This window comes from Oryza sativa, chromosome 8 (genome assembly GCF_034140825.1).
Source record: "Oryza sativa Japonica Group chromosome 8, ASM3414082v1".
Taxonomy (NCBI): Eukaryota; Viridiplantae; Streptophyta; class Magnoliopsida; order Poales; family Poaceae; genus Oryza; species Oryza sativa.
Genome location: NC_089042.1, coordinates 24294664 through 24314494, shown reverse-complemented (window position 1 = coordinate 24314494; position 19831 = coordinate 24294664). Strand labels below are relative to the sequence as shown.

General features: G+C 47.5%; 3 protein-coding genes across 5 annotated transcripts; 2 read left to right on the top strand and 1 right to left on the bottom strand.

The window, feature by feature from the left end:
- Nucleotides 1-5297: 5297 nt before the first annotated feature.
- Nucleotides 5298-6995, top strand: LOC107276662 (flavonol 3-O-glucosyltransferase UGT89B1). Its single transcript, XM_015793380.3, has one exon. The coding sequence runs from the start codon at nt 5354-5356 to the stop codon at nt 6743-6745; it is 1392 nt and encodes a 463-aa protein (XP_015648866.1). The 5' UTR covers nt 5298-5353; the 3' UTR covers nt 6746-6995.
- A 7576-nt stretch (nt 6996-14571) lies between these two features.
- On the top strand, nt 14572-16982 carry LOC4345896 (flavonol 3-O-glucosyltransferase UGT89B1). 3 transcript variants are annotated; one of them, XM_015792915.3, is made up of 2 exons: nt 14572-15940; nt 16283-16982. In XM_015792915.3, the coding sequence occupies exons 1-2, from the start codon at nt 14574-14576 to the stop codon at nt 16332-16334; spliced, it is 1419 nt and encodes a 472-aa protein (XP_015648401.2). In that variant the 5' UTR covers nt 14572-14573; the 3' UTR covers nt 16335-16982. The 3 variants fall into 3 exon arrangements, with proteins under 3 accessions (XP_015648401.2, XP_066159732.1, XP_015648402.2); XM_066303635.1 differs by having other exon boundaries at nt 14572-15952; XM_015792916.3 differs by having other exon boundaries at nt 14572-15970.
- On the bottom strand, nt 15024-17859 carry LOC136351471 (uncharacterized). Its single transcript, XM_066303636.1, has 2 exons — nt 17457-17859; nt 15024-17282 (listed from the first exon to the last, which is right to left on the bottom strand). The coding sequence occupies exons 1-2, from the start codon at nt 17718-17720 to the stop codon at nt 16983-16985; spliced, it is 564 nt and encodes a 187-aa protein (XP_066159733.1). The 5' UTR covers nt 17721-17859; the 3' UTR covers nt 15024-16982.
- Between the last annotated feature and the right edge of the window lie 1972 nt (nt 17860-19831).

Sequence of the window (19831 nt, the reverse complement as noted above, 5' to 3'; positions counted from 1 at the left end):
TCCTCTTCCTCTCTTTCTAATCATCTCTCTTTTCTCCACCCTTTTTTCCTTCCAAAATTTTCTCCTCATAAATATTTTTCTTTTAAAATAATCATTGTTTAAAGTGTATATGCGACAAGTTTGTTACTTCGCAAACGCTTTTTATCGACAGTAAAAAAACTTTCACTAATTGAATAATCAAAATTTCAATCTTTCATCGATGAGATATAGCAAAACACCAATGCATTAACTTATGGAATAGCCACTCGATCGATTCGATTTGTGAAGTTATGGAATGTTGTATATAAGAAATTCTTCGTGTAATGACGCATGAAGCGAGCGCACCTGGAGTCAATACTATATATGATTCCTAATTTTGTTTTGTCAATGTTTTGTTTGTCTTATTTCGGTAGAGTTTTTATTAATCGTGAATATTGACTTCACCTAATGCAATGCACATATATTGCTAGTTCGGTTAAAAGATGAAACCCGGTCAGGGAGACAATTAGGGAACTCGAACACGTAACCGAGGATTGAGAAGGTTGTTCCTACTTGTTGTAGAACGATTACGTCAACAGATCGTCTAAATTCGCTCCCTTCCCTCCCTTAGAAGATGAGGCATGTCGAGAAGATGTAGAAGCCCATCGTCTAGATCCGCTCCCTTCCCTCCCTCGGAAGATGAGGTGCGTCGAGAAGATGTAGAAGCCCGTATCCCTTCCCAATCAATCACACCACAGGAGACAATGAACACAAGGTATAAGGGTGGAGCTCTCTCTTTATTACTCCCTCTATCCCAGAATATAAGAAGTTTTATGGTTGGACATGTTTATTAAGAAAGTAGGTAGAAGTGAATGATGGAGGGTTGTGATTGGCTGAGTAGTGGAGGTAGGTGGGAAAAGTGAATGGTGGAGGGTTGTGATTTGTTGGGAAGAGAATGTTGGTGGAGAAGTTATTATATTTCGGGACAAATCCTGAGGGTTAAAAGTTATTATATTTTAGGACGGGGGAGTATCAATCATTGTGTGTACAATAATAGGCACCCAGTACCTCTATTTTTAAGTAGAGGAAGTTTTAGAGATCAGAACGGTTTTATCTCTAAAATCGATTCGGATTGGTCTACAAGTTAGAATTTTATCTCTATAGAGATAATATTTGTAATGCCTACTCCCTCTCTCTAGGGCTATCAACGAGCCGAGCTCGAGCGAGCTTGCCTGCCTAGGCTCGAGCTACCTAGGCTCGAGCTCAATACAAACTCGAGCCGAGCCTATAAAATGTTCGAGCTTTCAAACATGCTCGATTCGAGCTCGATCAAGCTTGACTACCGAGCTTAATTTTTAAGTAAAATAATATATACTTCTGAACCAATGTTCCCTTGCGGGTCTGCATGAATGAGTTCAAGAACTGATCCCGGGCTTGCTGCAACATTGCTTCAAAATCCTTCTTCTGCTCAGGTGTGAATTTCTCCGGATCGATGGGCACGACGTTTCCTTCATTGACGTCAGTCAACCCCAACTTTTGAATCTTTTATTTAACAGTGCTTGGGCTAGCCGAGGATGGCGACAACGGTGGCTTCTCGGCCATGAGGAAGAATTGCTTGTTGACTTCTAATCAGTCCCACCAGTGTAGGATCGAGATGTCGACTAGAGGGGGGGTGAATAGGCGATTTAAAACTAAATAACACCTAATCAAATCTAACCTAAGTTGCTAGGCTTGGTAAGGGTGAACTCTAACTAAGCAACTAAGTTATGTTTTGCAAACCTAGGGTGATAGTGGCTCAATTATATCTCTAGGAAAGTAAATCACGCTCCTATGTCAATGTTTTGCAATCCTAGGGTGATATGATCTCAAGTGTGTCTCTAGAAATGTAAATTGCACAAATGTAAATGCGACAATCAAATGAGACAATGAGACAAGAGATTTTTCACCGAGGTTCGGAAACTCGCCGGTTTCCTACTCCCCGTTGAGGCGAGCCCAACTCCACCGCTCAACCACGAAGCCACCGCACGCCCCCTTCGTCAAGGGGTGGGCAAGGCGGGAGCCGACCCACGGAGAGGACTACCCAAGCCTCGATCACTCGTGGTAGTTCTTCCTTCACTCCGAAGGTGGTGAACTCCAAACCACTCACAAACCGGCGCCGGGCCTCCTCCACAATCTTCTCGGGGAGGTCACTGGGCAACTCCTCCACAGGCCGTCTAGGAGGCGGCAACCTCCAAGAGTAACAAGCAATGACCCGGTGTGGAGACGATCAAGTGCCACACTAGCTCTACAATGGAAGCAAATGCACTTGACTCTTGGCTAAACAACCCTCTAACACACTAGATGGATGAACACAAAGCTCAAGTGAGTGTGAGAGAGGTGCAAGGGGTGTATGCAATTGAATTGGGTGCCAAGAGAGCCCCCTTGCTGCTGGTGGGGGAGTATTTATACTCCCACCACCAAAACTAGCCGTTGGGGGCGAAATCCCCCAACTCTGTGCTCTGCCGGTCTAACCGGAGGTATGTGGCCGGTCAGACCGTGCTACTCTGCAACGGCTAGAAAACTAGCCGTTGTAGCCCTATCAGAGGGCCCCACCGGCCTCGCCGGTTAGACCGGCATGGGGTGGCCGGTCAGACCGGCCTCGGCTCGGTCTGACCGAATACGGCTCCGTCGGCTCTGTATCGGCCATCCCGAGCAGCACCATCCCGGCCTCCAGGGGGCCGGTCTGACCGCGCAAATGCCGCCGGTCAGACCGGCCTTATGCTCCGGTCAGACCGCCTTCTTGCGGCCGGTCAGACCGGCCAGGGTACGCCGGTCAGACCGCCACTATGTGGTCGGTCTGACCGCCCCTGGTCAGGCCGAACCCAGTGAATTTGCAAGTGAATATGTGTGTGATGAAAAAGAGAGCACAAATGAAAATGCAATGACCTAATGTGGCAATTGTAATCATCTCTTTGCTAGGTCATTACCCCTCTTAATAGTACGGCGAAACTAAAAATAAACTAGCAAATTTGATCGCCCTACACCTCGATCAATTCTAAATTAAAGCGCTAGTTTTACCGTCTTCTTTCCCTTTGCTTTGCGCCGTCAATTTTAATCCATCGATAATCATCCATGCGCACATATGATGTGGACCTAACTTAAAATGTATAGCTCAAAGACAACGGTTAGTCCACAATTAGCGCTTGTCATTAATTACCAAAATTAACACCGGGGGTCTAGATGCTTCAACCAGGCGTGCCAAAAGCGTGTTGATAGAAAACACGAGGCCTGGGAAATCTGCTTAACTTCAGTACAGGTCCAAAGCTCGCCTTCGAATGTATGAGTGTGCCAGTTGATTTGATCCTATAATCAACAAGAAATAGAGACAAAGAATTCGTGGTCAAATCTATAAATGATAGCCGATCGACTAGGTGCCGATGAGATATCATTTATCTTTGAGCCGATGTCATATATGAATCGATCGACGGTTATAAATAGATAGTAAGGAACTAAATCTATGCGATCGGCTGTAGATATTAACGATATATAGTTCTTATATTAATATATACTTAAATCAAGTGATTGGGATAGATCGGTCACCATGCCGAGACAGTATAAATCACTTAGATCGAAATATATATTAATAACATGATTATATATGTTTATAGCATAGCCGATCAGATAGATCTAGCATGTATCAGCTAATACTCCGATACTACTTTATATAAAGATATCAAAACAAATATAATATACCAAACAAAAGCTTAATATACTTAAATGCAATAAGATCTTGACATAAAGGGCGGATTTAACATGTCTTTGAAGCATATAGATCGAATATAGTTAAATCAGATAAGATCGGCTGAAACTCCGATACTACCCTAATCGGCAACCAGAGTACAGGCTAGAGATTGATATTCTAAGCACGACTTAATAGATCAAACTCAACTGATGTAGCATTAAGTATGAAAAGAAGAACAATATCTAGACAATCAAGCCGCTAGGTGTTTCATAAAGTGGTAGATATCTTATATAATCTAAGACAACGTCGCTATTTAACCTAATCGGCTGCCTTCTATTAACGGATGTTAGCCGATTGTAGGTTAGATGACGATATTGCCAAAGATTATATAAGATATATGATAACTTGACGAATTATGTAGACAAGATTAGAGTGTCATAAAGATGGAAGCACTAATCCCGAGAACACAAGCCGTCATAACAAGTTTTACCTCTTGTTGAAGATCGAAACCGATGCAGCTCAAACCGAAAGCAAGAACTCGTCGAAACAAAACTAAAGCAAAAAGTTGGAGATGCGCCGAGATTGTATTGAACGTGTGTGTTAAAAATTACATATGGCTCGGGGTCTATTTATACCCGAGAATTACAAGATATGTCCATACCGGACACGACCACTATCTCTAACAAACTCTAAGATACCATAAGTCTTTGCGGCAGACTTTTGCCCAAACATATCTCTAAGGAAGTTACATAAAAACATCCTAATTAATAGATACAATTGCCATCTCAGGACTCTATCCATGTGCGGCAATCATCTTGAAGCACCTCAATTCAACCCAATGTCATACACCAAATTATACTGTCAGAATCGGTTGCATCGGCTCACCTAGTCCGACTCAGACCCAGCCGATCCTAATCGTAGCCGATCTGGACTTCAGCCGATTCTTGCTCTGTTCTCGGATTAATCTCCACCTTCGACTCCACCTTGATCTAATCTCCTTTTCCGATGCTGATATTACCAAATTTGGTCGTTAACACATACTTGATCTCCTAATTTATGAAATAACAACAAAAATTCATAGCTTGATAGAAACTCGAGCTCGGCTCGATAAAGCTCGCGAGCTTTGGGGGAGGCTCGGGCTCGGCTCATCTGAAGCTCGAGCAGCTCGCGAGCCTCGAGATTTTTTGATAGCCTACCTCTCTCCCTAAAATAAACTCAAACCTTAACGTCCCAAGGAGTTTTTAAGGAGAGAAACAAAAGACCATAATGCCCTTAATTAATGTGAATATTGTATTGAATGATGTGTAGGTGAGGGGTATTGAAGTAATAAAATTTATCGTTTTGTGGATTGATGGTTGGTAAAAAAATATAAGTTGGTTTATTTTTGACATAAATTTAAACTCTATAAGTTTATTTATTTTGGGACGGAGGGAGTATATACTCCTTCCAGTCCCTTTTATTCCGTGCAGAAAAATCAAAAGCTCAAAATTGACCTGCGAATAAGTAGTAGTAAAAGACTTGACCGGAGTCCACTGTCAACCAAGAAAAAGACGCCGCTTGACAGCAAGACACCCACTCACTCAAAGCCGGCTACAGCCTACGAGTTCCCACTTCTCCTGTCTCCACGGCCCACACACGCATCCCTGTCTCCCTCTTCCCGCCTTTTTCTCAGTCATGGCCGCCACCACCACCAACGGCGTGCCCTCCCGGCGGCGGCGGCGGCCGCACGTCCTCGTCCTCCCCTTGCCGTCGCGGGGCCACCTCCTGCCGCTCCTCGACTTCGCCCACCGCCTCTCCACCCGCCACGGCGTCGCCCTCACCGTCGCCGTCACGGCCTCCGACCTCCCCCTCCTCTCCGCCTTCCTCGCATCCACCCCCCTCGCCGCCGCCCTCCCGTTCCATCTCCCCGACGCCTCCCTCCCGGAGAACTCCAACCACGCGCTCCTCGCCGTCCATCTCTCCGGCATCCGCGCGCCGCTCCTCTCCTGGGCGCGGTCTCGCCCGGACGATCCCCCCACCGTCGTCGTCTCCGACTTCTTCCTCGGGTGGGCGCAGCTCCTCGCCGACGACCTCGGCGTCCCGCGGGTCGTGTTCTACGCCAGCGGCGCGTTCGCCGTCGCCGCGCTCGAGCAGCTCTGGAATGGCGCGCTGCCGCTGGACCCCAAGATTTCGGTCGTCCTCGACACGCTCCCCGGGTCGCCGGCTTTCCCGTACGAGCACGTGCCGTCGGTGGTGAGGAGCTACGTCGCGGGCGATCCGGATTGGGAGGTCGCGCTTGAAGGCTTCCGCCTCAACGCCAGAGCTTGGGGCGCCGTGGTGAATTCGTTCGACGAGATGGAGCGCGAGTTCTTGGAGTGGCTCAAACGGTTCTTCGGCCATGGCCGCGTGTGGGCGGTCGGCCCGGTCGCCGACTCCGGCTGCCGGGGAGAGGAGAGATTGCCGGAAGCAGAGCAGCTGTTCTCCTGGCTCGATACGTGTCCCGCGCGTTCGGTGGTGTATGTCTGCTTCGGGAGCATGTACAAGCCGCCGCCGGCCCAGGCGGCGGCGCTGGGCGCCGCGCTGGAGGCGAGCGGCGCGCGGTTCGTCTGGGCGGTGGGCGCCGACGCCGCCGTGCTGCCGGAGGGGCTGGAGGAGAGGACGGCCGCGCGTGGCCGCGTCGTGCGCGGCTGGGCGCCGCAGGTGGAGATCCTCCGGCACGCCGCCGTGGGCGCGTTCCTGACGCACTGCGGCTGGAACTCGACGCTCGAGGGCGTCGCCGCCGGGGTGCCGCTCCTCGCCTGGCCGATGAAGGCCGACCAGTTCATCGACGCGCGGCTCGTGGTCGACCTGCGCGGCGCCGCGGTGCGCGTCGCGGAGGGCGCGGCCGCCGTGCCCGACGCGGCGACGCTGGCGCGCGCGCTCGCGGACGCCGTGGACGGGGCGAAGTGCGGCGACGTGAGGGCCAAGGCCGCCGCGCTCGCCGCGGCCGCCGCGGCGGCGGTGGAGGAAGGTGGCAGCTCGCGCGTCGCCTTCGAGAGCATGGCGAAGGAGCTGGAAACTGCGTGCATGTCTCCTTCGTTCGGTTGATCGGTGAGGTCACGCGACACGGCGGCGTTCTTGACTCATTTGTTGTTGTTGTCACATGCGTAGCAGTATGGCACGGCAGAGTGTACCTCCAATTAACTTGAGGGGGTCGTTTTGTGCTGTAATTTATCTCAGAGACATTTAGCTGAAGGCGATCAACTGATCATGCAACACTCTTAGCCATCATACAGGGGCTGTAATGAATTTTACCAAAAAAAACCAAAATTTTCCATATTATTTACTCCCTTCGTTCCATAGTGTTGTAAGGATGTGTCATATTCATTACTCCCTCCATCCCATAATATAATAGATTTTAGAGGAACGTAACTTATCATATTACTACGAATTTGGACAGGATCACATCCCTCCAAAATCCCTTATATTATAGAACGGACCCTTATATTATAGAACGGATGGAGTACTAGATTATTATATTTTAGGACGGAGATAGCACATGATCTGCTTACAATCCATTTACAAAGACTCCTGTTGTGATTGGTCTATTTACAAGTTCACTAGTATATAAGAAAAATACAAGTTCTGAAGTTATTGCTGGTTTTTTAAAGTTTTCAGACGAAGCGCTAGAGCATTAGGGCATCCACAATATTACATGCAAAACAACCTTAAAGAATAAAGTAGTATTTTTGTTCCACCTTTATGCATTGGGAGAGGAGAAAGTGAAAAAAATGGCTATGGCCAACCTTAAGCTTAAGGCTAGACCATAAGAAATAAAAAATTAGTTCATACCTTTTGCACCATGCATGTGCTCTTTCATTCATGTTGAATATAATTTTTTAATGAATGGGTCCCAGTTTAAGATTAAGAAAAAGCTATACACATTGTAGCATATACTATATACAAATGAACATACAAATGATGTGGATTCCATCTTATAGCCATAGTGACCTTAAATATTGAGGATGCCTTATTGCATTATTGCCATATGCTGACCGACCTGCTCTTATGCGCCGCGGCTCGTGGTGACCTGCTCTTGATTGTACCCGTACTGCAAATGGTGAAGACAGAGCTCAATTTTCCTGCTCACTTGCCGCAAAGACATGTAGATCAGTGTGCCCAATTTTTTTTAAGTTATATGGCCACACATTTAAAGTATTAAATATAGACTAATAACAAAATAAATTACAGATTTTGCCTGTAAACTGCGAGACGAATTTATTAAGCCTAATTAATCCATTATTAGTAAATGTTTACTGTAGCATCACATTGTTAAATCATGGCGTAATTAGGCTTAAAAAGATTTGTCTCGTGATTTACATGTAAATTGTGCAATTGATTTTTTCGTCCATATTTAATGCTCTATGCACGTGTCCAAATATTTTATGTAACGAAAAGGTTGAAAATTTTTGTAGAAAAAATTTTGAATAACACGGCCCAATTTTACTAACCTTTGCGACGACTTTGACGACGACCCGAGACCATGCACCGAACCACCGTGTACGGCAAGCCTCTGACTAGCAATCAGCCTATATCTTCTACTACCGCCATTTACTTTTACATAGCGTTTGATTGTTTTCGATTTTTACCAATCGAACTATATGGAAATGGTTACTGATGAAAACGAAAATAAAAATAGTAAAACTATAAAAGTAGAAATGGAAACAATGTAGTACTGCATAACGACCGTTTTGGCCCGTTCATTCGACGTGATTTCGTCTCCGGCAGTTCGCTTCTGACACGTCACATCAGTTGGGCTTAGAGCCTAGATAATCAAGAGCACTCATCTTCATTGATAAGTCTATTTTCCTCCCTCCAAAAATGTCTCTAGTTGAATGGCATCCCTCAACCGCAAAACCGGGTATAACCTGTCCCCCAACTTTGAAAACCGTTCCAAATCGACTCCCTGGGTGATTTTGTCCCACATGGCATCTTGGACCCTACTAACTGGCTGAATCAGATTGTAAGACATGTCAGTGTCAAGCGTAGAAATGAAAAACGTTGAGGCTCACTGTCAGCCACGCTTCTCCTCTTCTTCTCTAGGCCATTATCTCAATCCTCTGGCCGACCGGCTCGCCGGTCACCTCCCGCACCCCGCCGTTAGCAGTTGAGCTTGCGCCCCACTCCCGATCGCTCCACTGCCTCATCCCCGCCCCCATCCCTACCCCTACCGCCTCCGAAACCGCTCCAGAAGTCGATTTGTTACGGTTTTGGGAGTTGAGAGATGTGTTATACACAATTTTGCTATTAATGGATGCGATTCAACCAGGGACATAAGTCGAAGGAAGCAAAATAGACTTATTCCCATCTTTTAATCTTTCCTCCTTGAGAAGCATCCGGCCCGCACGCTAGCTGCTAAAATGCGAGCCCACAAATGGCGTGGCGAATTGGCGATCCCGCGGCCTGTATTATGTGGCCATGTGGGGCGCATACGACCTCACGAGTTTCGTCCCACGAAAGTGCCACAGCCGCGTGAGCTGAATATGTTCACCTAACGTCTCTCAATTGTACGCCTAGTCTGTTTAAGATCCCCTAAATGCAATGCCAGAAATGTGTACCTTTGAACTATGTAAAACTGTTCAAAGAAGGTCCCAAGGCAGCATAGATGTCTGGTTTCGCTGGTGTGGCATCTAGTCAGTAAAAAAATAAAAAATAAAAATGTGAAGCCTACATGTAAGTGAGAATAAAAAAATATAGGACCCACGTGTCAGCATCATCTTCTTCCTTTCTCTTTTCTTTTTTCTCTTCTTATCTTTCGTTCTTCCTGCGGAGAGGGAGCGGCAACGGGCGCCCAGAGCAGGCAAAGCGATGACGTCGGCGGGCGAGTGTGGCTGCGGAACAGCGGCGGCGGCGGCAGGCGAGCGCGGTTGCGGATGAAGAAGAGCTGGAAGGAGGCGATGGCGAGCACCACCACGGCGTTCGCACACGACGAGTGGTCCGACGATGTGTGCCAGCGTATGTGCGTGCTCGCCACGATCCCCAGCGCCACCCGCTTCACCGACTCCATGAACGTGAAGTAGATCCGTGTTGACGGTCCTTAAATCATAATATCTGACCGTCAATACCTGCATATAATGAAATAAAACATGGTATCCAAATTAGTGGTAAGTATTATTACTAATCATTTTCACTAGTGTTGGTGAAATATGTGTATGCAGGTATTTTAAGAAGAAAACACATCCGTCAAGCAACAAACTGCACCTCCGCGTATTCAGGACATATTTACACGGATTGGAGGCCCCATAAGTCAAGTAAACAACTCCAAATGGGCCCAACTATCATGCCAATGGGTTGAGGGCCTCAAAATTAGTGTCCACGATGAAAAACGGGCCGAACGGAGCCGTCCTGGGTTCCGCCCGAACACTTTTTGTAGCCGTTGATCGTGAGATTCAACGTGGACGGCCCTGATCTCTTCCTGATGACGGTTGGAGGGTAGTTTGGTCGTTTCCCATACATGTAACCGTCATATGGAGGCTATAAATAGAGCTCCTCTCATTCATTCACAACACACAACTTTGAGCTGAATTATAAGAGGCTCTATTGTATCTTTTGTACATGAGAATAAGGTAGAGAGTGAGGGGAAGCTCTGGAGGAGTGCCCGGAAGTTTGGCGCTCATCCGACTTCTACCTCGACGAGTGTAGCTTCCTAGGAGGAATTCTGGAGGAGTACCGGAGCTGTCGGTACACTCTGCTCCTGATTCGGAGAACTTCTTCTATAAAGTAAGCATTCGTGTTCCTTTGTTATGTTATTTAATTATTTTGTCTGAGTAAGATAGATTTCCATCTTTGCAGGTTCATTGTTTAGTATTTATACTAAGTGCACTAGTACTAGGACTCCGGATAGAGAAGGAAGTTCCTGCTCGAGTATTAGAGTAGTAATTAATAACTTAGACGTGGTGTCTAGGTTAGATATTACCTTTGTTTGTTGTGTATCCCACGGATTTGTCAGAGGTAGGCGGTAGGTGGTGACAGCCCTGAATCCCGTCCAAGTAATCCTCCACGTTCGGATACATCATAGAGCTATAGCCAGAACCACGCTGACAGACTAGCAGGGGTCGGTGCCCAAAGCAACAGATAGGGAATTACCTTTAACTTAGCTTAGATAATTAAAACCCTTAGAAAGACCTTTCTAGCCTAGCCTACCTATCTTTAGTTGTTCTCCTCGGATTGTCTTAGCATTAGGTAGATTACACATGTTCCCTGAGTTTGATATCCTTTTGGGGTCACCCGAAGGTGAAGTGCTACAGCGGTATTCTGTGCGCTTGCGGATTTATCTGTGGTCGTAAGAAATACCAACAAGTATTTCTGGCGCCGTTGCCGGGGAACGGTTGTTAATTTATCCGAGTCTAGGTCATCCTCGTATCTTTATGTATATTTCTTCTTCTTTGATTCCTTTCCTTGATGGAGCAACCCACAATTCAAAACATTTCTGCTCCTCGGGCTGATCTTTGTGAGCCATCCTGTTCTTCAAAACCAATCCTTTCGGATGGCTACGAAATCAGTCCTGGCTTTATAGCCATGGTTCGAGAGAAAACCTTCTCTGGTAGTATCGGTGAACGCCCATACCTCCATCTTCGGGACTTTGAGCTAGTGTCTTCGTGCCTATCCATCGTAGGCATGACACATGAAACTCTAAAGTGGAAATTGTTTCTTTCTCTTAGAGAAGAAGCGAAACAATGGTACACTCTGTCTGTCAAGAAAGTAAGGCAGAAATTGCACTTAAGCTCCTCCCATTCACCGTGGAATTTCTTGACAGACAGAGTGTACCATTTATGGTATTGAAATACTTTCCGAGTATGTTAGTACCTACTTTACATTATGTTCATGTTATACTGAATATACTGCTAGCTTATCTGGGAGATGCTTTGGTGCGGGTATAGTGTTTGCTTATGCAATTACTCTATGTCATGATGATAATATTAGAGTAGTATCTGGTAGTTTAGACGTGGTGTCTAGGTTACGGGATATCATTATTTGGGGTTATATATTGCAGATGAGAGGTGTGCCGCTGATGGTGACAGCTCAGTACGGGTATTCCTCCGCGCCTATATATAATCCTAAGTTAATTTCCTGAGGAGGGTATTCCTCCGTATTTAGCCCTGGTTGGATGGTCATGACGGGCTGTCGTAAGGAACTCAGCAGTCAGGGGTGGCTTCTCGAAGTACCAGGAGGGCATCGGATAGAGGGTATTAGCTAGTATACCAGTTAACTAGAATGTATGTATACTATGTATATTAGAAGTATAGGAATAGATTCTCTTTCTCTTTTCTTTCCACCTAGCTTAGATTAATTATTACGGATAGAGGGTATTAGCTAGTATACCAGTTAACTAGAATGTATGTATACTATGTATATTAGAAGTATAGGAATAGATTCTCTTTCTCTTTTCTTTCTACCTAGCTTAGATTAATTATTACGAGGATGAGTAGTAATGCTTGTGTGTCACTGTACCCTTGGATTATCTTAACCCCTGCTTAGAATATGATTATCACAAGTAATATATAAGTTATTAGTTGAGTTCTCTCTACATGATCTTCCCACGGGATAAAATAAATACGATACTCTTGGAATACTCTCGGGTGAAATGCTACTATGGTGTATCCGTGCGCTTGCGGATGAACTCTATAACCATAATATACCAGAAGTATTTCTGCGTCATTGCTGGAAATTATATTTCTAGTAATGTCGTTAAGAAATACCAATAATAATTCATCTCAAAGTTGTGTGTTGTGAATGAATGAGATGAGCTCTATTTATAGCCTCCATATGACGGTTACAGGTATAGGAAACGACCAAACTACCCTCCAACCGTCATCGGGAAGAGATCAGGGCCGTCCATGTCGAATCTCACGATCAACGGCTACAAAAAGTATTCGGCCGAATTGGAGGTTCGGCCGAACCCGGGACGGCTCCGTTCGGCCCGTTTTTTTGTCGTGGACACTAATTTTGAGGCCCTCAGCCCATTGGCATGATAGTTGGGCCCATTTAGAGTTGTTTACTTGATTTATAGGGCCTTCAATCTGTGTAAATGTATCCTGAATGCGCGGAGGTGCAGTTTGTTGCTTGACGGATGTGTTTTTTTCTTAAAACACCTGCATACACATATTTCACCATCACTAGTGGAAATGATTAGTAATAATACCTACCACTAAGTCGGATATCATGTTTTATTTTATTATATGCAGATATTGACAGTCAGATATTATATTATGATTTAAGAATCGTCAACAATCCGTAGTATGCCGAGCAACTTCTGCAGGAACGGCGCCTCGGCGTCCTCATTCTCGTCGTCGGACACGATGATCCGCTACGAGGCCGCTGCCTGCGATCTGCGAGAGCATGTACTTGGGCGAGACACGCAGGTCATCGAAGAGCGGACTGAGCTTGACGAGCCAGGCAGGGCGGGCGGGGTCCTTCCACGTCCACTGAGCACGCTTGCCGGGGCCGAGCGTCCGGCGAACAATCTCCTGGTGCACCTCCTTGTAGTGCAGCAGCCTCCCCGTAGTGACGCCCAGCGACAGGAACAGCAGCAGAGCAACCAGGAACGCCGTGAGCACGATCCCACCGGCCAGCCCGGTGCCAGCCCGGTCGTAGTGCCGCCTCGGATGAGCACCGCCGACGCCTGGGAGACGCAGGGCATGGCGAGGATGACGAGCATAAGCTCCAGCCTGAGGAACACGAGCGCGCCGTAATTGCGTCCCTGTGTGTGCCTGTGGCACAGCTTGAGGTAGAAGGAAAAAAAAAGAAAAGAGAAAGAAAGAAGATAATGCTGACGCGTGGGCTTCATATTTTTTTCTTCTCACTTGCATGTGGGCCACACTTTTTATTTTTTTATTTTTTGTTGACTATAATGTCATATCAACGAAACCAGACATCTATACTATTTTGGGATTTTTTTGAACGGTTTTACATATCTTAGAGATACACATTTTTTGTTATTGTGGTTAGAGACCTCAGAAAGACTCGGCGTACAATTGAGGGACATCCGGTGAACTTATTCCGTGAGCTCTCGTGGTCCCCCAAGCTGCCCGCGAGCCCCCCGAAATCGAGATATTTAGGTGGTGTTTGGGAAGGAGGGACACAAAAGCATAAGTCCCTGTGGGAGGGACTACAATTTTATGAGGGACTAAATTTTAGTCCCTTCTTCCTAAACACCCTCTTAACCATTTGCCACATTTAGATGTGGCAATTAACTTTTTGCCACTGAACCCACATGTCATAGATACATGTGGACCCACATGTCATTAAGATAGGGGTGGCAAATAGTTATTTGCCAAGTCTGTGTTTAGTTTTTTTAAAAGTTGAAAGTTTGGGTTGAAATTGGTACGATGTAACTGAAAAGTTGTGTGTATGACAGGTTAATGTGATGAAAAAAGTTAAAAATTTAGATCTAAAGTTTAGATATAAACACAGCCCAAATCTAAAAATGGCGAATAGTTAAAAGCCCCGCCGAAATCCCTGCGAGCGTCGGGGCCCAGCCGAGTCGCCGTGTAATTTGACTTCACGAGCCTAGCACGCCCAGTGGCGGTCCGCATCCGGGTCGGTGGCGAGCACAAGCTGTTCATACTACTACCATTTCAACAACTAATTAAGTATAAAGTCTTCTAATAAAATGCTTCCACTGTCATATTATAAATATAGTCATGAGGTTACACGTTCAATTTTAATCATTCATTTTATTTTAATTATTTTTTAAAAAATAAAAAATATAAGTAACGTATAAAGTAGTATTCATGTTTGTTATCTAATAATAATAAAAATAAAAAAAATTAAATAATACAAATGATTAAGATTAGACACGAAATCATCGTTATGTTTAAAACGAGCCGGAGGAAGTAATAATTGACTGATGTTGATTGTCATAGAGCAGCTAGAAATGCTACTGCTCGACAGCCTATCACCACTCACTCCAAGCCTCGGAGGTTCACTCATCTCCAGAGACTACTGGTCCTCGCGCGCAATCAAACTCTTCTCCGGCCGCCATGTCCACCAACGACGGCGTGCCCTCCCGGCGGCGGCCGCATGCCCTCGTCGTCCCCTTGCCGTCGCGGGGCCACCTCCTGCCGCTCCTCGACTTCGCCCACCGCCTCTCCACCCGCCACGGCGTCGCCCTCACCGTCGCCGTCACGGCCTCCGATCTCCCCCTCCTCTCCGCCTTCCTCGCATCCACCCCCCTCGCCGCCGCCCTCCCGATCCATCTCCCCGACGCCTCCCTCCACGAGAACTCACACCACGCGCTCCTCGCCGTCCATCTCTCCGGTATCAGCGCGCCGCTCCTCTCCTGGGCGCGGTCTCGCCCGGACGATGCCCCCACCGTCGTCGTCTCCGACTTCTTTCTTGGATGGGTGCAGCTCCTCGCCGACGACCTCCGTGTCCCCCTCTTCCCGGGTCCCCGTCTTTCCCGTACGAGCATGTCCCGTCGGTGGTGAGGAGCTACGTCGCCGGCGATCCGGACTGGGAGCTCGTGCGGGAAGGCTTCTTGCTCAACTCCAGAGCTTGGGGCGCCGTGGTGAATTCATTTGACGAGATCGAGGGCGAGTTCTTGGAGTACCTGAACAGGTTCTTCGGCCATGGCCGCGTGTGGTCGGTCGGCCCGGTCGCCGACTCCGGCTGCCGGGGAGAGGAGAGGTCATCGGAAGCAGAGCAGCTGTTCTCCTGGCTCGACACGTGTCCCTCGCGTTCGGTGGTCTATGTCTGCTTCGGGAGCATGTACAAGCCGCCGCCGGCCCAGGCGGCGGCGCTGGGCGCCGCGCTGGAGGCGAGCGGCGCGCGGTTCGTCTGGGAGGTGGGCGCGGACGCCGCCGTGGTGCCGGAGGGGCTGGAGGAGAGGACGGCCGCGCGTGGCCGCGTCGTGCGCGGCTGGGCGCCGCAGATGGAGATCCTCCGGCACGCCGCCGTGGGCGCGTTCCTGACGCACTGCGGCTGGAACTCGACGCTCGAGGGCGTCGCCGCCGGGGTGCCGCTCCTCGCCTGGCCGATGAAGGCCGACCAGTTCATCGACGCGCGGCTCGTGGTCGACCTGCACGGCGCCGGTGTGCGTGCCGCGGATGGCGCGGGCGCTGTGCCCTACCCGGGGGCGCTCGCGCGCGTGTTCGCCGACGCCGCGGACGCCGGGAAGCTGGCGGATGTGAGGGCCAAGACCAGCGAGCTCGCCGCGGCCGCCGCGGCGGCGGTGGAGGAAGGTGGCAGCTCGTGGATCGCGATGGAGAAGATGGCGAATGAGCTGGAAACTGCATACCTCGAGTCGGTTGATCGGTGAAAGTTCTTGTGCTCGTGCGTGCCATTAAAAATTGTTAACTGCATGGCGCGGCAAGGGTGTATCTCAAATCTCAAATTACAATAATTTATAACTAGAAGTGCGTTGTTACTGTCATTTACTCCAATCTTAGATAAATTAAACTGAAGGTGATCAACTAATCGTGCAATGGTTTTGCCATCCTACATGTGCAGAATGAATTTTGTGGATCAAACTGAAACTGCATTTGACAGTAACTGAATTTGCATCCTACTGTGTGTTGTTTCGATTAGATTCTTAGCCGAGTAATGCAGAATCGATCCTGAGTTTGTGAATGGTTTTTTTTGCAGGAGCCAGTGGGTTGTGATGTCTCTTCCATGGCGTTTGGCCGAGGCTGCTTAAAGTTCGGACTTCGAGCGGCACGGCGGCGAGATCGTCATAGACGAGTACGAGTACGACTACGAGAACCTGCTGCGCCACCGCCACACCGGCCACGAGTTGCAGAACGATGCGGACGCAGAGCAGCACGGCCGCGCGGTCAGAGATCCCGAAGGCCGAAGCTGCGGACCTGATCCTGATGCGCCAGCGCCACCGCGACACCAGCCACGAGTTGCAGAATGATGCGCTTGCCAAACACGACGTGCGAGGTTCGGAACCAGCGCCACTCGCCAAACTCGCCCGATCAAATCTACGGTCCCTGCGAAAGGATGCTTCCCTATACTACCCAACCAACTGCGAGAACGCTGAGGACTCCGAATCCATATGGGAAACTATTTCGATCCTTCGAAGGATGTCACATCGTTATTTGTATGTCACTTAAAATAGTTATGAAGAAAATTTGAGAAGATGTAACATGTAATATATTACTCCATAAACATACAAGTTCAAATTTAACTTCTACATCTCGCAACGAAAAAAAATTAAACTATAGCTAGTTAACATATATTCACAGTTAAATTTATTTTGCGAGATGTAGAAATTGAATTTTAATTTGCATTTTTGTGAAGCGATATATCACATGTTAATATATCTTCTCAATTTTTTTCGTAACTATTTTAGTGACACGCACGAGGGATTAAAATCCAATCCCGAATCCATATGGCAAGTCTTGCTCTCAAGAACTTGGGAAAAGACATGGAAGGAATCTACCCTCCACGAGGAACCTCGTGGCAGTATCTGGAGGACGTCATCTCTCTTGCGCATGCTCTGTTCCTGGAGAACACCAAGCTCCACCGGTTGACTGATCAGGCTTCGCACCAGGAGGACTTGCCGTTGCAGCCGCCGCAGCACGACGATGTCCACCTGCAGCAGGGCTTCCCATTTCAGCAGCAGCCGCAGCACGATGGCTACCTGCAGCCGGTCGTCCCGTTCCAGCAACAATTACATATTTAAAACATGATTTGTTTGTTTGAGCACAATTACATATGGCGCAATATAAACCAAGAAAATTTGACACGCCTTATTCTGCTTATATTCAGAAAGAGAGATTAACTGTGTCAAGTCGATCGGAGACGCCGACCATACCATCTGGCCGTCGATGACCTGCTCCCGATCGTTGAGGGCGAGGCCGGCGAACTCGGGGTGGCCGAACTTGACGATGGCGAAGCGGAGGGCCGGGAGGCCGGTGAGGCTGTCGACCTCGCCGACGACCCTCGGGATGGAGACTTCGTCCACCACTCCGTAACGATCGAAGTGGCGGAGGAGGTCCGCCTCGCCGGCGGTGCCCGCGGCGAGACCGCGGACGAACACCCTGCCGTCCTTCGGCGGCTTCCGTCGTCGAAAGTCCATGGCGAACTAGGGGGCTAGGGTTCTCGATCTAATACTGTTTTTTTTTAAGCTTTTGTATCCGTGTTTTTGCAGGAGTAAAAACCTGGTAGGTTCGCGCGAGGCCGTATTATACACTTCCTCCGTAAAAAAAAATATAACTACGTTATTATTATGCTTTTTTTTTTCAGTGTTTTCCCTGCATTTTTGTACTCCACGCTTCTAAAAAAAATATTTCTCAAAAGGAAACTTTCTTTGTTGCATGATTATACCACCTATTCTAAGCTATTTACGTAGTTTATTTTTTAAATATTGATTTATAGTCTTACCTGGATAAACAATCCGTGCCAATAATCGAAGGAAAAAAGAAACAGTAGTGCATTAAAAGAGTAAAATACATTGATGGTAATTAACATGTGAGTGGATGTATTGAATTTATAAACTATTTTAAAAAGTATCTTAAGACCTCTAAACTAACTAAATATACCAACACCGATCCAAAATTCAACATGACATGGCATAGGATGCTGAAATAGCACCTTCACTAACCCTACCAAAATTGTACACTTTTAATAATTTGGGTTAATTTGATTCATGCCATTGCAAATATACCTATTCAGATAAATGACATTACAAATCGTCTATTTATAACCGTGCCACTCAAATTTTTAAAATTAGAACCATGCCATCGCCACCACATTTTCCATCTTCTCCCCCAATATGCACGTGGGACCCGCCTATCAGATTCATTTTCTTCCTCCATCCTCCTCTTTTCTCTTTTTTTTCCATCTCTCTCTACCACTTCTCAGCCTCCTCTTGTGAACGTGGCGGACGCCGCCTCTCTTCTCTGCCTCCTCCTCGCCATCTCGTGCTGCTGCTTAGTGGCGCAGTCCGTCAAGACGAATGGCGGCGGCGGCAACGTGTCGGCGGTTGGGGACCTTGACATACGGCGGCAGGGCCGTCCCGTTAAATTCGAGGGCCCTGTGTAAAGTTGAAGGATAAAAACTTAATTGATGATATAATATGAAAATAATTATACTCTGTAATATATTTCATAGCAATCTAGAATGGCCTAAAATGATAATCCAAAATTAGAGATTACCGGATTAGAAATTACCAGAAAGAATTAGGTCAGGGGCGCGGCAGGCGTCAACCGGCACGACCGCACGAGAGAAAGAAGTGAGGCGTCGTTTACTCCTCTCGTTCGTTGTGATTGGCAAGGTCCATAGTGGGAGGCGATTCAAGATTGCGAACCGGCGCAACTGTGCGAACCGGCAAAGGCGTAATCGAAGCCGAAACGACAAGAAAAATAACAGATTTTTAGGACTAGTTAGACTACCAATTTACTTATTGAGTTATATATCTAGTGCGTTGAAGTTTTGGGCCTAGGGGGCCCCTGAAAATTGGGGACCCTGCGCGGGCGCGCTGGCCGTACGCCCCTAGGGACGCCCTGTGCGGCGGGAAGGCTTCCACGTCGCCTCGGCCGGGAGGCCCCCGCCATGGGCAGCCCCCACGACGCCGAGCCGCCGACTGCTTCGATCTTGGTTGGTACATTCTTGTTAAATCCAATCGCTATCGGTAGATTTGATGAGTTCATTTGTTAAATTGATAGTGAGAAACGTTAAATCTTTGCAGAGAATGGCGTCGGCGAGCACGGCTAGCCAACGCACAAGGTGGTGCACAGCAGCACAGGGTGACGGACGCTGACAACAACCTCCGTGCCGGTGACCCGTTCCCTGGCGCAACGGCGAACATCACAGACGTGGGGGAGAGAGATTGGAAAAAAAAAGAGAAAGAGGAGAGGGTGGAGGAAGAAGATGAATCTGACAGGTGGGTCCCACGAGCATATGAGGGAGAGGATGAAAAATGAACGGCGATGGTATGGTTCCAATTTTATTAAATTTGAGTGGCACAACTATAAATAGACAAATTGTAATGGTATTTATCTAAATACGCACATCTATTATATTATTAAAGGAATAGAAAAAGGAGCCTCCACGTTCGCTCTTATGGCCTAGAAATTCTCACATTAATCGGAGAAAAAGAAAAAGCAGAGTCCATATAGAAATACAATTTAGAAATAGCTGAAATTCGGAATTAAAAATAAGGAATATTAGAATAGAAGACTAGAGTCC

Coding starts and splice junctions, on each gene's coding strand:
- LOC4345896 (XM_066303635.1), top strand. CDS start 14,574: ATGCTACTGCTCGACAGCCTATCACCACTCACTCCAAGCCTCGGAGGT. Junction 15,953..16,282: donor TACCTCGAGTCGGTTGATCG/GTGAAAGTTCTT, acceptor TTTTTTTTGCAG/GAGCCAGTGGGTTGTGATGT.
- LOC136351471 (XM_066303636.1), bottom strand. CDS start 17,720: ATGGACTTTCGACGACGGAAGCCGCCGAAGGACGGCAGGGTGTTCGTC. Junction 17,283..17,456: donor AGGTCATCGACGGCCAGATG/GTATGGTCGGCG, acceptor GACCGGCTGCAG/GTAGCCATCGTGCTGCGGCT.
- LOC107276662 (XM_015793380.3), top strand. CDS start 5,354: ATGGCCGCCACCACCACCAACGGCGTGCCCTCCCGGCGGCGGCGGCGG.